The sequence below is a fragment of the Corvus kubaryi genome, unplaced genomic scaffold, assembly GCF_017639235.1.
Source record: "Corvus kubaryi isolate FWS band 111438036 unplaced genomic scaffold, C.kubaryi_AGA036_p1.0 67, whole genome shotgun sequence".
NCBI lineage: Eukaryota > Metazoa > Chordata > Aves > Passeriformes > Corvidae > Corvus > Corvus kubaryi.
The window spans coordinates 6,621,705-6,642,906 of record NW_024582055.1 but is presented as its reverse complement, the minus strand read 5'-3'; the positions used below and the strand labels follow the sequence as shown (position 1 = coordinate 6,642,906).

The window sequence follows — 21,202 nt, the reverse complement described above, 5'->3', positions numbered from 1 at the left end:
GGCTTTGTCCAAGTGTGGCACCGCTGCCCCAAGAAAATGCTGTATTTAATTAGTACAGCAAAAAGATGACAAAAAACTCCTCTGGATAATCAAAGAGAATTCTGAAGTATAACACTGATGTTTATGGAAAAAAACTAGGTCATGAACCAAAGTGTCTCTGTTTCCTAGCACTGTTGAAGGGGTTTGTTTTCTTTTATTCTATCATCATAGATTGCTTTTGAGAAACATTAACCAGTCTACAAATAATCCTTTGCTTTTGAGTTGCTTTACTGATTCACATTAAAACGTCAAGAAAGCATTTCCCTTTGTGATGTTCCCACTGCCTTTTATCAGAAGCCATTCCCTCTGAAGGCAGCAGTTATTTTGCCTATTCTTGGTTTTCAGATGTTGAACATGCTCAGCCTCCTCAGCTGATGACTCAGGCCAATTTGGACTATCTCCTCTGCAAGGTTCACAGCAGGTTCAAGTATTTTCCATACCACACGTCTTTTCCATCGATTTCCTTGTTTGCTTCCAAGACTGCAGCAAGGTTAAAGCATCATCCACATGATACACAGGGTCTCCTGGATCTATCCTGGTTTTCACAGACCACATAAAAATGCCAAAAGCATGTTCAAAGCTCCTTGCTCAAAGCCCCTCCAGGCCCAGGCTGCACATTCCCCTGAACACACAGCACTGCGAAACACAGCATGGCACGGTAGCTGAATTTCAAGTGGACACTGCACAGGGGATATGACCCAGTGTGTAGGAAAATAAACAGAAACGAGTTACCAGTTTCTGCGTATCACACCACAGCCTATTCATGAAATCCTCACTCAGCACTCCCTTTTTAAGGGGAATATTGCAATTAACTGAATAGAGCTGGCAGCATGAAGAATATAGATACAGACTACACTCCACTCAACGTGAGAAGAGGGATTCTTAAAAGTTTGAGGATGGGGGGAAAATACATGTAATAATGGTAAAACGTTGATGTAAAGAAATACCAAAGTTCATTAGCTTACTTCTTTAGAACTCCTGTATCATACAGGTGACAGGAGGAGAGGGGAAAAAAAAAAGGAAAAAAGTTCACTACCCATGCTTGAGAGAGGCACCCCAAGTTCTGCTGGTCATGACCCCAAGCATTTAACAGGGCAGTGCTCTGTAGCACCTCTCAGCTTTGCAGTGCTGACTGCTCTTTGGATGCAGGGACATGCTGCATCTCGAGGGAAAGCCAGCAGCCAGGATTAACTGATGATAGAAGCAGGAGCGTGAAATTGGCTAATCAAGAAACGGTGCTGCACAACACACTTCCACAATGTTAGCACTTGAAATCAATCAGGTCTCAACCAGACCTGCCTCAGCCCAGTCTATCCTCAACCCAGCAGGAGTGGGAGCTGCTGCAGAGGCACAAACACAAGGAAAGAACAAGGGCCAGACATAACCGCCCTAGGACAGCACTGCTGTTGCTGTTAGCACCCCTGAGGCTGATAAGCACATGTTAAATCACATGCCAGGGCTGAGGTCCATGGCTGTACCAATCCACAGCTCCACTTCCCACCTTATCAGTATCACAGGTGGTCCAGCACTGCAGTCCTTGTCTGAGACTTCTAGGCAAGATTGTTACACTGGCTGTAACACCACTGAAAAGTAACACAGGCAAGGTTCAGAAAGCTTCTCTGCAGAAATGATAAGTAATAATTACAAGGGATTAGCTTTACTGGTCATAAGATTTTCACATTAAAATTAGAAGTTGGATTTTCAGTGATATGATCTCCATCTGGCTTACTTGACAAAACCAAACAGAACTCTTAAAGACACCTCATTCAGGTATGATTTCTGGTTTTTTGCAAATCACTGCAGGAAAGTTCTAGAGGATCTTCAAAATGTCAGACTGAATTTGGGCACTAAATACTGATTTCCTAACAGGTCCAGTCTCTTACTGTATGGTGCTGTATGGTCTTATCAAGGTAAGTTTATCCTCTCATGATTTTTTTTAATATGGCTAAATAAATGATAAACCTAACACCACAATTTAAAACACAGGCACAGCCTGTAAAACACAAAGACAATGGGTTACTTGGCACATCCATTCTGTTTTAAAAAGTCCAAGACCATTTAATGAAACAAAGCTGTGACCACTTCTATAGCCCTAGGACTGGCAATAAAGCAACACTCCAAACAGTCCTCATGGAACATGCAGCTCTAGGTTTAGAGAACAACTATTTCAGTTTATATGTGAATTTAAGTGTGGTATAGTGACCTCTGAGGCAACACTCTCCTAGATGAAATTCTGTATTAGAACATTATCAGTGTTATTCACATCTTCACAGCAATAACAAAACCAAAACCCCACTTTGGATTTCAGATCCATTTTGGCCTGCTGGGCTATTAGCAACTTTAGGGGCCAATTAGATGTTGGGATTTTTTTTTCTTTTTATACACACACACACACACACACACACATATATATAAGTGGCTCGACAGATATGTGTACATATACTAATATATTTTATCAGCATATGAGAGAAAAGCAATTGCTGACCTAAGATCATGCATGAAAATCTAATGAGTGAAAGGCTTCCTTCCTTCTCAAAACCAGGGCTGTTTCTCTTTTGTTAAAAGGCATTACTGTGACTTTTTGAACTGACTACTCATGTTTGCATTCCTGAGAACTTTCACAACAGGAACTGTCTGGTTCCTACTTTTGCACAGCTGAATATATTAGAGAAAGAAATTTTAATTAGAAAAAAAGCATAGAAATGTTTAGGAGTATTTTAATTGGAGATGGAAATAATAGTTCTGCTTATGTATGGCCTTTCCTGGACAATATTTATTAGTAAACATACCTCTAAGACTAATTAATTTATTTCCACTGAAATCAGAAAGAACTGGGCATAGCTGAAGTGTCATTCTGCATTCCGAAGCCAACTACAGCTAGCCAATTGCCACAGGAGAACTTAGAAAGTACAAGGAGAATTTTTGCTATGTGAACAAAAAGCAGCACTGAACAACTTCACCTCTGCAGCAAGGACATTTGAGATGAGTTTAATGCCCTTTATAAAAGTCAAATACTTTCTAGGATGGTAGTTTTGAAGGTCAATAGTAAAACTAACTGTTACTTCACAAATACCACATCAGGTCAAAATGTTCCCACTCCGAGTCTCTCTTCCATGAATACTTCTGTTACTATGATAGCTGGGATGCTTCAAGCAGACTCCAGAACTTTCAAACATAAATAATATTTGTATGGGACTTGCAACTACCCTCCTCTCTTTTAGTAGCACACCTGAGTGTCACAACTGTGTGGAACTGAGTTGTGGCGTGTGCTGCTTTGAGCTGGGGTACAGTTAGTTTTCCTCATAGTGGCTGGAATGGGGCTGTGTTTTGGACATGTGCCGAACACAGGGACGATAACACAGAGATGTTTCTGTTCTTGCTGAGCAGGGTTCACCCAGGGCCAAGGCCTTTCCTGCTTTCTGTACAGCCATGCTGTGAGGAGACTGAGGGTGCACAAGAGGCTGGGAGGAGACACAGCCAGGAAAGCTGACCCCAACTGACCAAAGGGATATTCCAGACCTATGGCCTCATGGTCACTATATAAAATGGGGGGAACAAAGAGGAATGGGGACACTTGGAGTGATGGTGTTTGTCTTCCCAAGTCACCATTACTGTGATGTGGCCCTGCTCTGCTGGGGATGGCTGAACACCTGGCTGCCCATGGGAAGTGTGAACTAATTACTAGTTTTGCTTTGCTGGCATGCGTGGCTTTTCCTTTCCCTATTAATCTTTGTCTCAAGGTATGAGATTCCCAGCTTTTACCCTTGCCGTTCTGTCCTTGATCCCACTGGTGGGGGAGTGAACTGCCTAGGGTTAAACCATGACATGAGGAAAGCAATCCTGTGAAGGACAGACCTGCTCTATCGATCCGCACTCTGGGGCTGAGGAGATGATCTGTGCCTCTACCTTAGCAAGCACACAACTTCCATTGTAATGACACTTTACATGGTGGCATCCAAAATACAACATTGCATAATATGCATAGATAAGTAAAATATGTGTAAGCTGGAAATGCAAGAAAAACTCCAATTTAAAAAGCAAAATACAAACCTTTTCTCTGGAACTTAGTCAATACCAGTGTGTTCTGACTCTCTGAAATTTCCAAGGAATAGATCAATAGCCCAAGTGATTTTTAACTTGAGTGCCATTTTTGTTGGCAAAACAAATTATCAGTGTTATTCGCCAGTTAATGAAATGGATGTAACTATTACTTTTTATTTCCCTTTTCTATGTACTGCTGCTTAGTTAGATTTTTCTTCTGCCATTACAAATCTGAAAGACAGTCAAGAGTCTCCAACTTACCAGAAGCTAATTGCAACATCCTTATAAAGGCTTCTTCTCAGTCTAAATTTCAAATTTGTATAAAACTAGTCAGGAACTCCGATTACAATATGAGTAAGATCTATATAAATGTCACATTTTCAAGTCACTGTCCTCATCTCTGTCAGAATTACATCCTTACCATAACAACAGCGGTGCAGGGACCAACATACCACAGAAGTATTTTAAAGGGTACATTTTAGGACTGTTTTTCAATGTATATTAAAAACAAAAAGAAGAAAGTAAATCAGAAAACTTGCTTCAATTACAAGAAGCTCTGCTGCAAAAGCCATTGCTAAACCGGTCTCTGAATGCTCATTCTAGTTACAGAGTGTAGTTACAGGCTAACAAAAAATGATGATGCAGTCTTGGGAAGCAATCCAATTCCAAATGATTTACTACCAAATGCAGGCTAGCACAGGGCACACTCCATAAAGGAAGCCTCATCTAATACAGGATTTATGCACCTCTAAATTAGGCATTGTGAAACCAAGCTTACAGGCACTGACCTCCAGAGTGGTATAACACTTTCTGGGTGAAGCACCTGGAGATGCTTGAGAGTTCTGGGCTCTCCACACCATGCATGGCAGAGTCTAGCACCTCACAGGAGCTTAGCAAAACCCCCAGACATTAACCTGCCACTAGTTAGTCAAAAAAATGAAAATAAAATAGCTTTGACAGAGCAACAAAGATGTCCTGCTCCAAGCAGACTCAGAACTATGAGCCCAAAGTCTCAGTTCTCTCCCAAATGAGAGCACCAACAAGGATTTTAATACCTGGGAAATCTGTGTTTAGGCTCACACAAGCATGATATACAGAAACATGTATTAAGGTACATCACATATGCAGGGCTTCTACTCCCACCATGTTTTAGAACAAACACAACAACCCAAAGACATTGACAAAATCATTCTCAGCTGGATCTTGGACAATCTAGACACCAGAACACACAAAGTAACCAATACAGACAGCACAACAGAAGTGTCAACAGTATCTCTTGGAGAACCTCTTCTTCAAACAATTTCCTTAAAACTACTATCTTACAAGTTGTATGGACAATTTTAGTGTCTAACCCTGCTCACATGGAGGGGTGTCACGACAGAGATTACTCAGTTCTGTCAGGAGTCAGCCACCACACAGATAAGCACGACCTAGTTGATATAATGTAATCCTTTTGAAGGAAGAACCTTTCAGTAGAATCCCCTGTTAAGAACTCTTAAATTAGCCAAGCTCTCATGCTCTAATGGGGTAACAGCCTCCTGTGAATAAGTAACCAAATAAAAGACAGAAATCAAAGCATAAAACTCAAACGATGGTGGGTAGATGTTATCAGCAAGCACCTCAAGGATCTGTTCTTCAGAGCCAGCTTATTAATACATTCTTAATACAAAGGAGCCCTCAGCAAGACATTCAATAGGAATTATTTCATCTTGCAGACTAAGCATTCCTCGCTCTCCTCAAACCCAAGTTCTGCACAAGCACATAACTGCTGATGAATGTGTGTGTCTGTCCAAACGTGTGGTTCAAACTAAAGCCACAGCCTGCTTGCCCTTCTCACTAGCTATAAATTAGGGACAACAGCACCTGGGTACCACAGAGTCCAAAGTAGATTGGAAGAGCATGAGGACATCCCTAAAACAAAAAAGACATTGATAGCATTGGATCACATCATTAGTTATCCACCTCACTTGATTTTTAGCTGCTGCCAACCTTACAACTCCATCTAGGCACCCGTACTATCATCCCTGTAAAAATCATGGCTTTCCAAACATCTCAGCTGCACCGGGCCTCATCAAAGTTCACTATTCTAAAAAGGTAAAATGGCTTTTAGCTCATGAACACCAGCATTTCTGAGAAGCAATTCCATTCTCTTAACTAGCTAATTAACTGAGGAGAAAATGGAAGTGAAATACTAGATTCCCACCAATAAATATTTCTAAAAAACCAATAAATTCAAATAAATAGGAAAGAGCATGGCAGAGAAAAATGACACAAAATTATGAAGGAGCAAAGAAGGCAGCAATTTAGATATTTAAATATTTAAAGCTAAAAACAATTATTTTGAATTGTTTATACTGGATTTTACAACATGAAATACTCTTTTAACTAACTTTTGATGGAAAGTAGTATTAATGCTAAATCAAGATCACATGGTTTATTTAGGCTCTGGAAACATTCATCCATCTCCAAAATAAATTCATGTAGGGCTTGGTTTAGGATGATAACTGTGAGAGCTAGTTTATTTTTATAGACTGTTGCTAAAGCACTGGTGGACTAAAAATAAGTTCTGTCAAACAATGATACTGTACTCTCAATCTGTAACAAACAAATACTTTCCATAGATCATCCAAATCAGGACAGTGAAAATGAACTGTTATTTTTGAGAAATAATAAATAAGAACTTGGTGAAGATAAGATTCTGAAATTTGTAGTGCTTCTAAGACACTGGCAGAGGAGGGAAGGCATGAATGCTTTAACAGCCTTTGTTTCCAGTGATAAATAGTGCACATGCAATGTTCACCAGTTTGTGGTTTTCTAGATGGGCTGCAGGTTTTTTGCAGCAACCTCTAAAAGACTGTGTGCCCACCATGAATTTTCCCCCACTAACTCTCAGCTTGAGGGTTTTTCTGAACAAATACCTTTCACTCTCTGAGGTTCAGTGCCTGCATGCCAAGGGCCGCTAACTCACCTGTTCTTGGGATATTGAACACAACCCTCCAACCATCTCTACTGAGTGGTCTCTACTTATGTCTTAAATTCCCTCTCATGTGTGATTTAACATTTCTGAAATAAAGCCTCATTTGTGACCTTTTCCTCAGTGTGACCAGTTACTATCTCAATTTTAATTATGGCTTCTCTACAACATTTTCATTACGCAGCTTTACAAGGTTACATTTTTCATTTCTTTCTCACTGTAGTGGCAAACCCTGTTTGTTTGGGGGTTCACTTGAAACACATTACACTTATTCAAAGACATGCATGAGATCTTTTCATTTAACATCCTTATCTGCCACCATTATGATTTCACTTTCTGTTCTTATTTTCTCCTACAGATATAATTTGTATCCTGTTATTTACTGGAAATGGAGATACCTGATGTACACCTCTTCAAAAGATGTTCCTGTTCAAGTGACAATTTTTTGTTCCTGACAATGCTTTCTCATATCTTAGCTAAAAAAAATAAAATAGAATTCACTTTGCATGTTAATACTCCCACTTCACTTTTGGAGGCAGGACACCAGTTCCTCTGTGTAGACATTCCACTTGGCCAAAAAGAACCCACAGTGACTAATGAACTTAAATCTGCGTTTCAGACTTTCTGAAATCCCAAATTACCTTTTCCCCTTTGGAAAACTTTCCAACTGGAAGTGTGTGAACACTGTCAAATCACTAGATCTAAACCTTTTAGTTGAAAGCTCACGGGATCTTGTATCTCCAACTCCTCTTGTATTCTTAGTCAAAGGAAGCAAATCCCCAGAACTCAATTTCCAGTTGAGTTACTGTTTCCGGGAATGCAACTGACAGCTTATTTTCTTAAAAAAATCATTACATTTACAAGTCATCTACCCAAAGGGTGACTGTGTTCAATTAAGAGAGTAAGGTCTGTGTAAAACTGGGCTCTCCCTTTCATACATATACCTAATTCTGCCAGTGCCAAAAGACTAAGCTATTTCTCTTTTTTCTTAACTAAATTTTTTCTGCAGTTATTATGGATAACATGCTGTTTATCAAGAAGTAAAGAAATTAGACAGATTTTCACTTTGTAACCCAACAGCACGTGATAAGCATCACCTGTAGACACTGCTAAAAGGCACTATCTCTAAAATAGGGTGGATATTCTGAAACAAAGAACTTCCTGTGCCGTGCAGTCAGTTTCAGGTGGAACACACCATACTAGGAAGTTCAGAAGCAAGAATAAGCCCCTGAATGTATTTTACCTCTATAAAAAGCCCAGTTCTTTCAAATTAAGTGGCCTTTCAAAATTAAAGTAGTTATAAATCCCATATGGAAGACCATTTTTATTTGGAAATCTTAAGAGCAAGATCTTATTTTGGCAGCAGCAGTGAAGACAAAGGGCACAGGCAAGCCTTGGAAAAACTGCCTCCGCTAAGACTGCCCAGCTCTTCCTACTCTAACACTATCTCCTTAGTTCTTACAATTTTACCAAGCTGTAATTGTTCTGACTAAAATTTTCCACACTGGGCTTTTGCCAGTTTTGAAAGACATTTTTCAGGCTCCTCCAAAAGAGAGGCTAGGGAAAAACACACTGCTCTTTACAGATTAATGAGCCCCACTGACCTTTCCAACAGCTTGAGAGCACTAACACTTCACAATGGGTGGGTCACCGGGCATATCTTTTTGCCAACCCCAGGAAAACCCCCCTGAACTTGGCCAAGCACAAATGTTTGGACATACTGCAAATTTATGTATGCAGAAGAGATTTAGATTTTAGCAACTCACTGATCACCCTGTCCAAACACAACGCATGAGACAAGGAAGCCATGTGTGGGAAACATAAAGGACTAGAGGCAGACTCTGAGTGAAAGAAGCACAAATGAAGAGCTAACATGAAAGTGGAATTTTTAAGTGCTACCTGGGCACAGAAACTAGGATCAAGGGTGGTAAAGAGCAAAGGCTGGCTGATAAAGTCAAGGGGTGGAGAAGCAACAGGAGGAGTTTCATCTAGGAGAAAATTTGGCGAGGGGCAGCAAGCCAAGCCTGGACATTTACCTCAAGAACTGGAACGAAACTTGAAGTTGCTGTCTAGCAGACAAATGGTGAGACTTTGTATCTGCAGAGCCATCAGTAATACATCCTATTTCCCTGTGGACCAGAGAAGATAACTACATTCTACCCTGTTAAAATAATACTCTCAATTCTACAGACCTACAGAGGTCTGTTGGATTGGAAGTTATCCATCCTGATAAAGAGCAACATCTGCTTTTTTCCAACATATATATAAAAAAAAAAAGACTACTAAGAATTTACAAGCAATAAAACAAAGTTAAAGAAAAATCAGACTGCAAAACCAAGCACTGAATGTCCTAGCAATTTTAATTAGGCTTTCCTGTGCAGGCAGTTTATGAGGAGTTTTTGAAGACACAATCACATACTACAATTTTGATGAAATCCCTGCTTTTTTCCCATGACGCAGCACTCTGAGAGTAAATCAGCGTAGGACATGAAAAGGAAATGCAATCTGCAGACCTTGCAGAGTTTAGAAGCTAAAGAATTTAGAAGCAATGGAGAACACAGCAGATGAAGACCAAGAAAGGTAATCCCACAGATGATGTAGCTAAACGCTGCACTTGAATAATGGATTTATCCCTGTCACTGATAAAATCCTTTGGGGGTGCCAGGAAACCTATGTATTTGTCTTAAGACCAGAGAATACTGCAGACATAATTTGCAGAAGAATTAGGGATATGTTTTGAATATGAAGGGTCGTTAGAGATGGTTATGTGAGAAAAGGTTAGTGCCTTCAAATGAGTGCTAAAAATGGTTGGTTACATTTGTCTTCTTTCTATGACTCAGGTTGTCCAAGTAGAAAATTGTCCTCTTGGTCTGTGGTGAAATTAAATCATTTTGTAAAGACCTCAATGGAAAAATGTCTTTCTTCAAATCTAACTCTCCACATCTTAAAATTAACTTGATACAATTTGTGGTCATCATCTTTTAATACCTTTGCCTAAAACTATGGAGTTCCAGCAGAGCAAGCAACTGACAATGCTGGCATAAACTAGAGGCAGTTGGGGGAATACCAGGAATCCAGTAGTTCAGATTAGAGAATCATCACTCCTGTACCTTTTCCAAACAAAAATTTTTATCCTTGGAAGTTGCACCATGACCCAAGTAAATCTCAATCTTCCGCCACCTCTTTATGGTCATACCACTTCATAGCCTGAGATAAAACACCCTCTCCCCCAACCCAAGCACAGAACAAGCCTGCAATAACCTGGAGACAGAGGCACAGAGGACTGGTACTCAGTACGCCGTACCTCGTTTGGTGGAACGGCAGCAAAGGGCTGGATGACGGCTGCGAGGGGGATGCGGGCCTGCTTGGCCATGTCTGAAGTCACTGGGAAGCAGTAGGTGGTACAGCGGATGTACCGGGGGCTGGCGTGGCCTGCAAAACACAACAGCACACAATGAAAGGCTGGCAGAAGGAACCTGCCCAACCCAACACGGAGCAGAAAAACCCAAACAACACAAAGCAACAAGTGCATGTGCTACATTAAATACATGCTTGTTTTTCCTCCCATGCAGGCTTCTGCCCACTGCCCCTCCCTCTGGTTAAATCTCTTCCTGCAGTCTGAGTATAAAGCAGAGATTTAAACACACCAAGAATAACCCCACAATTATTTGCAACAAGAACCTCAGTAGATGACTTTGAAACATCTCATATCTAAGATCTTAAAAGAAAATATGGATGATATCCCAGTGGACATGTCAACACTGTACATAAAGGAATAAGGCAGACTAATACCTACTGTTAAGACTGCTCTAATGAGCTAGCTCTGATTCAGAAAACACTGTATCTGTCTTAACATCACCATGCTCACCTATATTGCAAAATACAGGGTGCGGAAGTCATCACCCCACTTCCAGGAGCACATTCAGCTTAGGTCCCTCAATGAGAAACTGCTGTGTGCTGCAAACAAGAGCACTGAAAGGAGTTCAGGAATCAGCTTCCTGATGCTCCCTTTGTAACCAACAAGCTCCAGCTCTGCTCAGTTTCTTGAAAGGAATTTCTTGGATCATCAGAACAGCATTATCCCATTCTCAGATAATGCCAAAAAATCTTGGTGTGTTTGTACATTTTACATAGTTTATCTAAAAACTGATAAGTTACTGCTGGGCTGAATAACACCACCAGTTTAACCTGTATTAAAATATTGAGCCTGCTGTCAAGAGCAGCAAGTGGAAGACTGTACTTCCAGGCTCCAGGCAGAAGCAAAGGCAGATAAATTTTTCCTTTGGCCGGCGTACATCTACTAGACAGCTTGCACACTGCCCCTATTACTTGAATAGAAATTCGTATCTTAAAAGGTAACAGTGCTAGCCTAGTCTTACTGCTTCTTCTAGTGTCCATCTTTTAAATTTTCAGAATAATTCAAAAAGGATTTTCAACTTGAAATGTAACACCTTCAAAAATTTTAAGTTAAAAAGGAAAGTTGTCTCAACTATTCATATTCTTTTAAAGGCCAGGAAGGGTAGAGGAGGTGTTAACCCAAGGTGTAAGCATTCAACTCCCACTTTCCTCCTCCCCCCTTTTTTTTCTGTTCAAAGGAAGCTTGCAGTTTCACATCCAATTTAGAGCGAATACCATCGTTTTCAGATGAGAAATTTGAGAATTTAGGGGGTTTTTTTTAAATTATATTTTATTTCCCCTAGTAAGACTCCCAGAGCAGTAACAAGGACAGTTACCTTGGTCCTGGATCACGCAGTTGGTGGTGACAAGGGGAGGAACCTGTCCTCTTGTGTTTGTGGCATAGACCTGCCCTCCCCTGGCAGCCTTATCATTTTCAATTACTTGAATCTGACGAATAAGAAGCAAGAACAGTATGAGGAAGCTAAGTCATGCATTCAGCTACATTCATGAACAGGCTAAGATCTACAATAAGTACGACTCCAGTTGAAGCCTGGTTTATAACAATTTACAACATAATGTCATGAAAGTTCATGCAGCTGACTTTACTGCCCAAATTCCTTTCCCATACACTGCTTCTTGTTACTTCTACATGGTCCCTCACTCAGGTTTAAGTCTGACACTTTTTAGGATCTACCCAAAGTTATATAAAGCTGTATTTTGTTCCACACCAGAAATCGAATCACTGAGAGAATACCATCATTCCCCTTCTTCCCTCAGCAACCTGGTTTAGAGTGCAGCCAAACAGCTGTGGGAGGCAAGAAGAATGAGACAGGGAATTTCTGAAACTGGCTTTGCCACTGCTGCTGGCACCTCATGGAATTGTGTTTTTACACTGCACATGAACTTCTAATAATAACTAGGGAACTTCAGAAGCCTCAGTTGGAAAGCAAACAGAGAAGAAAAACTAAATTAGTTGCATAGAGTCTACTGATCAATGTCCAAGAGGTATTTCCTAACACACTGAAAATAGTCTGGGGCCTGTAACTTTTTTTTCATCAATGAAGTTTTTTGTACTGCAATTTAAATATACAAGACATTCCTCAGAGAGCTTGTTAGATCTTCTGCTTGATTACTTTTCCCTGCCCCCTTGGCTTGTATACTTACAGCAAACTCTTGCATTAGAAGGAAAAAGGTTTTGCTCTAAAAAGGTCCACTAGCTGAAGAAAGCAAACCACTCTGAGATGTAGCTCTGCAAAGGATCAATGTGCCACGGTATTCTGCAGCTAACTGACCTAAATATATCATTGTTCTTGGAAATAATTGTTGACAAAGTCCAGACGCTAGTTTTCATAGATGTTGTCAGGGTACATATCAACCTCTAACATATGTAAGAGAAATACAAATCAACAATGGCTACAGATAATAAGTAAATTTATCTGGCAACACTACTATAATTATATAATCTAAATATAACAACAGAAATACACATGGTCATACTTATTCCTCATTCCGAATTAGCTTTTTGTCCTTTACAGACATTGACCCAGATCATGTTTCTTTTAAACACTCATTCTGATCCTCTCTGTGCTGCTTAAACAAACCTTTTAACCTATTTTAACATGGCTGTTGTAGTCAAGGCTGTTTATGCTATGTGCATAATTGAAACAAGACATCAGCCCATGTTTTCATGCCAGACCTCCTTCTCCCCCTGCCCTTTTCTTTTTAAATTAGACAAGATCATTTTATCCCTCTAACGTAAAAAGCATTGCACTGAAACACTAGGAATGATTGACCTAAGGGCATTTATTATTTATACAGACACTTGATTCAGGGGGTTTTTTACACAATGCTTTTCAGTTAAAAATTGCCTTTAACAAGGTAATTGCAATTGTTACATTAATCCTTGGGGATTATCAACAAGACTTTTTCCAAAGTTTGGGGGGGGGGTGTTTACATCAAATCCATCACTGGGTAAAAAAAAAAAATCTTTTTTGGAAGAACAGAAGAATACTCCAATTTAAAGAAGCAAGACAGTTTCATACTACACAGTGTGAGGCTTTTGCAAAAATGTTTTTCCTGTACAGCAAACCTGCCTCACCAAGAAGGGGAAGATTGTTTCACCCAGACTAGCTTGCTGTGTGGTGGTGAAAACATTTTTTAAAGCAAAAAGTTCTAGGTTGAAGCTGCAGGGCACAGCCTGCTTTAAGAATTCTGACTCTCTGAGGACCTTTTGACCTGCCAGATGATTGCCAGAACCACTCTGGGCACCAGAACACTTTCTCCATGAGTTTAGCACACTGTTGGTTTTTATTTCCATTAGCTGTTTCCAGTAAAGAAGTTAAATGCTGCTTGAGCCTGATCAGCCCTTTCTTTGCATGACAATTAGACTACTTTATTTCAGAAAGATGGATACAACCATGACCTTGTTTTCTCTAGCACCATCCTAAGAGACACTGCCCCACCAGTGCATGTTCAACAGCTGAGCCTCTTCAGCTTGCATGAAGCTTAAGCATCAGGTATATTCCAGGCTACTGAAATCTTTACAAGGCTGCAGCAACTGGAAGGATGGCTGGGGCAAATAATTCTAGTTGCCTGGGAAACTCTTGAAATCAAAAGGCAAAGTGGTTTCTGAGCATGTGACTTCTCAGCGTTGCCAGGACTGCAGTTCTAGAGTTCACATACCTGTATTCTGCACACATCCTACTTCCGGTATCTGTTACCAAGTTTAAGCCTTCAAACTTTTCAGAGTGAAAAGGAAATGTGATAAGCTCCAGTGAACACAAGTAGTTCTTCAGTACTGCTCACTGTCACATTAAGAATCCTGTTGAGAATTCCTAGTAAAGTATTTCCTATAAAGTGTTTGGGACATACTCATATATATATGAGTATGTCCCATGTTAGATAAAGTTACAAAACGTCTTCGGTACTCAAACTAATTTCATGCACTAATTGATCCAAAACTGACAGCACAGAGTACAAAACTGCACAAATTAGGAAACTGCAAAAACTAGAACATATGTTGAGAACCAACCCATGTATGTTATGAAAACCCTCACCAGCGAAAGCAAACGCAATGTCATTCCTTTATCTTAAATGCAGCAGAAAGTTACTTTTATAAAAAATTAGTGCCACATTACTTACTGGGCTTGGAATAGAGTCAGGATCAAGCTTCTTCTGCTGTGGGCCTGAGAGCTGTGCTGGACCACCAGGAAAAGCACCAGGATATGACAGCTGAGATGCTGCCATCTGAGGACCATAGTTTGCTGCAGAGTCACAAATGACAATTCATTTAAAGTATTTAAGTTCTATTATCAATGTTTAGCATCAACTTCTGCCATGCAATTATTCTTACTCAGCTAAACACAACTCCTCCTTCCCCTCTGTTTTCAGCAACTAAAAGAAATGGATTTCTTTGGCTCAGTTTGGCTTTAGTTTGTGTTTTTAAAAACTAAGAACAACACTGGATGTGACAACTTTGGCTCCAAAGTTTTCAGGTTTATGTCAAGTAGGACAGTCGGTAGAGATTACCACAGCTACTTCATGCCAGGTCATTATCTCAGTGAGAATCTCTCCACCAACCTCAGTCAATGCAAGCTGATGTCATTAACTGGCTTTTTGTATTCAGTTACAATCCATTATTGCTATAGAAAAGCATTTTTGAAAGCTGCTCATGACAGTACTACAAGACAGAAAGCAGACTATACCTTTATAGAGTGTAAGAAAAACTCCTTCCCACAGTATGCTGTGCCTTCACCAGTTACTAATCACATAATTCTGTTTCTGATCCAAATTAATCTCCTTTTTCTTGTTACAGTCTCAATAGAGGGCTAAACTTGTGAGCAAAAAGCAGAGCCTGTCTCAAGTGTACTGACTGACAATGCACATCTTTCCCTTCTACATTCCCTGAAGGGGAATTCAAATTTCATTTTTCCCAGTCAGCTGAACATTCAGCCATGAACGGACACAGTTCCACCAGCGAGTGTCCCTCCATGCTTTGTTTTCAATTACAAAACAAACATCCTTCCCTACCTTGCTGAGGATGATATCCAGGCCCTGGAGGCTGTCCTGGAAGCTGCTGCAAGCTAGGATTTGGAGGGACAGGTCCAGGGATTCCACCCTGCCTGGCCACAGGAGGCAATGCTGGCTGAGCACAAAGGCCATTAACACTATTTGCTGGTGGAGGAGGAAGCTGTGCTCCAGGTGGCAAACCCATTTGCTGCTGGGTTGGTGACGGCAGTCGTGGGCCCTGGAAAGCTGCTGGATTCCCAGGAGACACGCAAGAGCTCGGAGCAGTAGCAGGACCTGAGCAAGAAACTGTGTCAGATGAGTCAAAAGTGATAGCCTACCAAATCTGTGTCAAAGGCGCTCTAGTTTTGCTCAACACCTTTCTGTAACACATAGACAATACAGTCTCCCCTACTGACAGCGCTGCCTTATGGGGACTCTGTGTGACTGTCCACATGACAAATCATGGTTTAAGTCTCAGCTGATTCATTCATTTTATTTCTTTTGGTGCTATTTGCAATAAAACCCTGCAGCTGGGGTAGATGGGGAAAGAGAGAGAGGGAAGCCAGAGTCAGACAGTTCTTCACTAGAACACACATAGATCACTCCGCTTTCAAAATAATACTTCATTTCAGAATGTGAAACCACATTCTTTTTGCTCAATAATGCAATTCTTTTATGTGGCATGTTTTTGCTAGTCTGCTATTTGTATTTCACCATTACAGGTTTGATGGAAAATAAATCCACTTGATACTAAAAGATGAAACGTGGGAATTATTTTGTACACACTGGCAATGAAATGTTTGTTGTTTTTAAGATCCAGAGTCCAATTAGAATTAAGAAAACCCTGGAAACAGGGGTTTTTGAGACGTACAATCTGTAAATACTTATTACTTTACAAAACCTACATTTTTTAGTCAAATTTTTCCCCAAAGACCTATGGCAAAATAATTTTAAAGAGAGCTAAAAAAATAACCAAAATTAGGTTTGAAGCAAAAGGACCAATGTGTTCACATACAAACACTGAAATACATCTTCTGTCACATATGTTAACTGAAAAAAAGACTTTACATGCAAACCACAAGCTTCCCAGCATACATGAGAACACTATATTTTACATAATTGTTTTTTAAATTGTTTATATCATGTATTCTGCATAATTTACGTACATAGCAAAACTTGTGGTTGGAATTAATTTACGTGGAAGCATCACATGATCACATCTTCATGGCCTAGGTTTGAGATGGTATAACATCAAAATAAATGCAGATAAGTTTAGATTAAAACCCAAAAATGTTTAGACAAAAAAAGAAAATAGTTTCATAACTCGAGAAACTGTAAAAAGCTGAGAAAAATTAAACCCTGTCTGCATATTACTGCTCATGCCTTGGCTGTTACTGACAGGTTCACTAAGTAATGGGAGAAATGACTGATGGGATACCCGAATTTTATGGAAGGTTTGTCAAGCATCAATTCAGAATTAAGCCCATAATACTGATTTAAGGAACTGGATGAGATAGAAAAATTCAAAGAACTTAAGCCAATGATGGTGGTCAAAGGTCTCATTTTCTCTTTATACAGAAGTTCAGTAAGTTTCTAATTATCATAGTCCTAATGCTTTCAACGAGAAAAAGTCAATCAGATAAACCTGATTACCATAGCTATTTATCTGCATGCTGCTGAACTGGTCAGCGAGTTGTGCTGTAGATGAAGCAGATGCAGTATTCAGGAAGGCTGTTTGTGACTGATGACTGTAGGGAGGATAGGAAGGTCCTGTGTTGCTTGGAGGTGGAGGGCCTTGAAACCTAAAGGGAAAAAATAGTGCAGTTATGCAAAAAAATTCCATCAACCAATCATAACTCTCGAAGATCTCACACCTCCTCAAGGTGGTGCTGAAACAATTAATTAGGACAAAACCCTAAGAGAGTGTGCCCACATTCTGCTCAGAAAACATACACTTGTATTAAAATACATGAGGCACACAAAGGACAGAGAGACTGCAGACTTGTTTAATAAAAACAGGCAGTCCATGTTTGTTTGCACACTTGTTAGAAACAAAGCAGAGTGAGTATGCCATGGCAAGTGAGCAGTAATAACTGTAAGCCCGAAGATTAGGAAACACAAGCTTCTGAACATATCACAGCACTCCATCCCCTCTCCAAGCTTATAAAGGAAGATTCCCTACCAGGGATGGGTGAAGAAGATTAGGAGAAAAATCTGTGAAGAGAAGAAAAGGAACTGAGAAACTGTTGAGGAGTTCTCTGTAGTAGAAGAAAAAGAAGATGCGGGTAGGGAAAAACTTCATGATTATCAGATACGGAAAACATGAATGCAAGAAAATAGCTGAAGAAAAGAAAGCAGTAATAGATATGTGGCCTACAAAGTTACTTTCTATCAGACTATTTCACTGTGGTAAAATAAGATCTCAGGCTATGTTCCAGAGACAATCAACACAGCTTTTCCTGTGACCCCTTGGAAAACTGAGGATGGGCCCAGATGTTTCAAGAGAAGTAGAATTCACTTTACTTGAAATTTCATCTGGAAATTTCCTGACCTAGAACAGGACCTCTAAGCAATTTTGGAAAAAAAAAACAAGATCAGGTGAAGAACAGGAGATGTGCAGTTGACTGGAAGCTCAGGAAGAGAATCAGTATTTTGCTGGGTCATGTCAACCTGACTCTGTTCACCTTGCTTTTTCATCTTCAGGACACCACTTCTCCCCATGCATGAGGACATCATCCTGAACAACTGATCACGAGTCTTTTTGGGTCCTCCATCACACAGTGGTAACAAACAGGCTTCCCTACTTTGACATGAAATAACTATACAACAACTAAAGAGCACAGAAGCAGGTTAAGACTTCAATCAACTACATGAAGAATGTTATTACATGGTGTCAAGTTCACTAAAACTGAAGGAGCTATGAGTACACAAACTGATTTTGCCACTCCTGGGAGACGTGCAAAATAATAATATTCAACAGAACTAAATAAAAAAGCTGCATATTGACCCACTTTACCTGCAACACAAGTATTGTGTAATAAAGCTTGGCTATCCCCTCACACAACCCTTTTTCAAAGATTTCTTTTTACAGCTTTCACCCATCCCTGTTTTCTCCCCTTCCCATTCCTGTCTCTTTCACCAAGAGGTAACAGAGATCAAACAGCTCAGATGCCAGGTATTAATCCCTCCCAGTCACCTGTGTGGCTGCTGTCCTGGTGTACCAGACCCATTCTGAAAACTGGTCTGGCTGAACTGATGTGCACCAGGTGGTGGAGGCCCAACAGGAGGTGGAGATCCAAAAGGCACAGCTGATTTTGACACACCTGCAAAAGATTAAGCACTTTTATGTAAAACCCTGTAAGAAAGAACAAGATAGACAAGAAATACAGGTCTGCAGCTCTGCTCTAGCATTTGGAATAACAGCTTTGGGTCACCCTGTTTAAGCAGAGTGGTTGGACCAGAGGTCCCTTCCAATCTCAGTGATTCTGTTAGAAAGCACAGATTTCTGGTCAGTTATAAAAGCAGATACGAAAAACTAAGAGAGAGTAAAAAGGAAACAAACAGCAGTTCATAACTTTCCAGCAAAGAACCCAAGAGGGACAGTAAGAAAAAGCAATGAACAAACAGACCCTGCAACTGCCAGTTTGGGACAGTGGTAATTCCCTGTCACCCAGTTAGATTTCAAGGTAGAAACAAGAGGTGCCTTTGATTTCAGAGACCAAGGTAAGAATGAAAATTTTAAACAACTTTTAAAAATAAAAACCAATAAGAGCTTCCATGTGTAGAACCTGCTCTCCTGTGCTGAAAATGGTTCTTAATTCAGATCTAGTATAGTGACTGTGAAGAAACTGTAGTTTATGTAAACAGCAGGGCTGAATGAGCAGCCTTTCAAACTGTATTTCTTGAACTCTTTTTCCCTTTAAATTATTCTAACATTAAAAAATTATCTGGTATGGAAACCAGTATTTTCCCCAAGTGTTCTCATAAGTCAATTACCAGAAGCATTTCTATCAGAATTCTGACTAAATTCTGCATTTGATTAGAGTAACACAACTCCTGCTGTCTTTAATACGAAGTTTCAGAGAAACTGGGTAAAACGTTTTTTCTATATCCTGTTGCAGTATCAGTGTAAAACTTACACAAGGTAGAAAGAAATGCAAAACACCTTCATAGAAAAGTAGATTCTGAAAACAAATTTTAAGCCAAAGTAATACCTGGTTGAGGTGTTGAGTATGAGGAGTTAGGATCCCCATAATGTCCATAATGAATTGAAGAATTAGGTGGTCCAAAACGTCCTATTCCTGGCTGGGATTGGGAATATGGAGGAGCTGCAACATAACCTTGTTGACTCATGATGGCAATTTTCTCATTCCAAGTATTGTGTCCTCTTCAGGAATCTGCAAAACAAAAAATGACACCTGCTACTATTCATCACTCTCTGTGCATTTTAAAAGACTGTGAATTGTATTCCCTCCCAAAAAGATAAAAGACACAGTTGAAGGCAAAAAATGACCTGAAGTTAGGGGCAAAAAATAGTTTTGCTTGATAGCTTAGTTTTCTCAGCATTACCATGTACTGCATTTAAATGGGATTCATATCTCCTAAGCCCATGGAGAGAACTGTAAGCAATGGATGTGCAGATGGAAAAAACTCTCAAAGGAAAGTCCCAAACTACTCCTTTTACCAGGAGAACCTTGACTTCAACTACACATGGAAAATACACTTTGAATCCTGCTCCCCAAATACCAGCCATCCCAAAGAACACAGAACACACCGAAATATCAGGAAAGGCAAAATGACCAGAGTAGAAAACTCCCCTATTAAATCCTTCTCCTGCGCTAGCATACCTTATTTTTGGTTTTCCACCAGTTTTCCACCAAACCTTTTACAAACCTTCAACATCAGCCCCACTGATGTGGCAAGTGATGGAAGATTCCTTGCTTTTGATGCTGGTGAAACAGAGAATAAAGTACAGGATAGAGAGAGCTCCTATTTCTGGTTGTCTTCTGCATTACTGGCCCAGGCCTGAGCAGCCTTTTTACTCCAGAACTCCACAGTGTGACGAAAATGAGCACAATATATTCCACAAGGGAGAGTTAAGGCAGTATGGCCCCAGCACTGCATGTTGCCCTTGCTGTTATCAGGTATCTTTTCCCTAAGCTTTCACATCTTGATCCTGTGGTTGTTAAAGAAAATGAAACAAGCAAAACGCAGCATTCGGAAAAAAGCAATTCAGAAAGGGTTTTCTAACGAGAGCATTCACAAGACACGTAATTTCTTTCTTGTGGTCTGATTTTGTTAAACAGGACAGAGTAACATTTTAGAAAACTTTCAGGAAACAGCGCCCTGATAATTGCCATCATTTCTAGAAGCAGAAAATCTGAAGAATCCTGCACTGCCACACCAGATGATTGTATTTCACCAGATTAGTTTTCAGATATAGTGCCCTTGCCACAAAGGGATCTGAAAAGTCATTAAGGTTGTACACTCTGCAGCCTTGATAATGAGCTTCCTCTTTTGCACGCTAGAACTTCTATTTTGGTAACAGAATGAATTTAGTAATAACAGAATTTCACTTTCTTGAGGCCCAAAGTAAACTGTTATGAGAAATGCTGAGGATCCAAACCCTGAATGAGCATTTGCTACTCCTGTAGAGTCCCAAGCACACAGGCCAGGCATCCCGAAAGAACTAAAGACACACAGCATAAATTAGCATTTCAGGTGTTAAGTGTTCCTTTCAAA

The 21,202-nt window shown here is 40.0% G+C and overlaps 1 protein-coding gene across 4 annotated transcripts in view; it reads right to left on the bottom strand.

The window, feature by feature from the left end:
• Positions 1–21,202, bottom strand: part of SEC24D (SEC24 homolog D, COPII coat complex component) — a 39,473-nt gene that overhangs the window by 14,414 nt on the left and 3,857 nt on the right. For 3 of the 4 annotated variants that reach the window (XM_042048569.1, XM_042048570.1, XM_042048571.1), the window contains exons 2-8: positions 19,675–19,857; positions 18,657–18,783; positions 17,114–17,262; positions 15,482–15,766; positions 14,594–14,715; positions 11,788–11,899; positions 10,359–10,486 (exon numbers count right to left, since the gene is read on the bottom strand). In XM_042048569.1, coding sequence (XP_041904503.1) covers positions 10,359–10,486; positions 11,788–11,899; positions 14,594–14,715; positions 15,482–15,766; positions 17,114–17,262; positions 18,657–18,783; positions 19,675–19,813 — 1,062 coding nt within the window. In that variant the 5' untranslated portion in view covers positions 19,814–19,857. The remainder of the gene's footprint in view (positions 1–10,358; positions 10,487–11,787; positions 11,900–14,593; positions 14,716–15,481; positions 15,767–17,113; positions 17,263–18,656; positions 18,784–19,674; positions 19,858–21,202) is intronic. The other variant, XM_042048573.1, reaches the window with a different exon arrangement.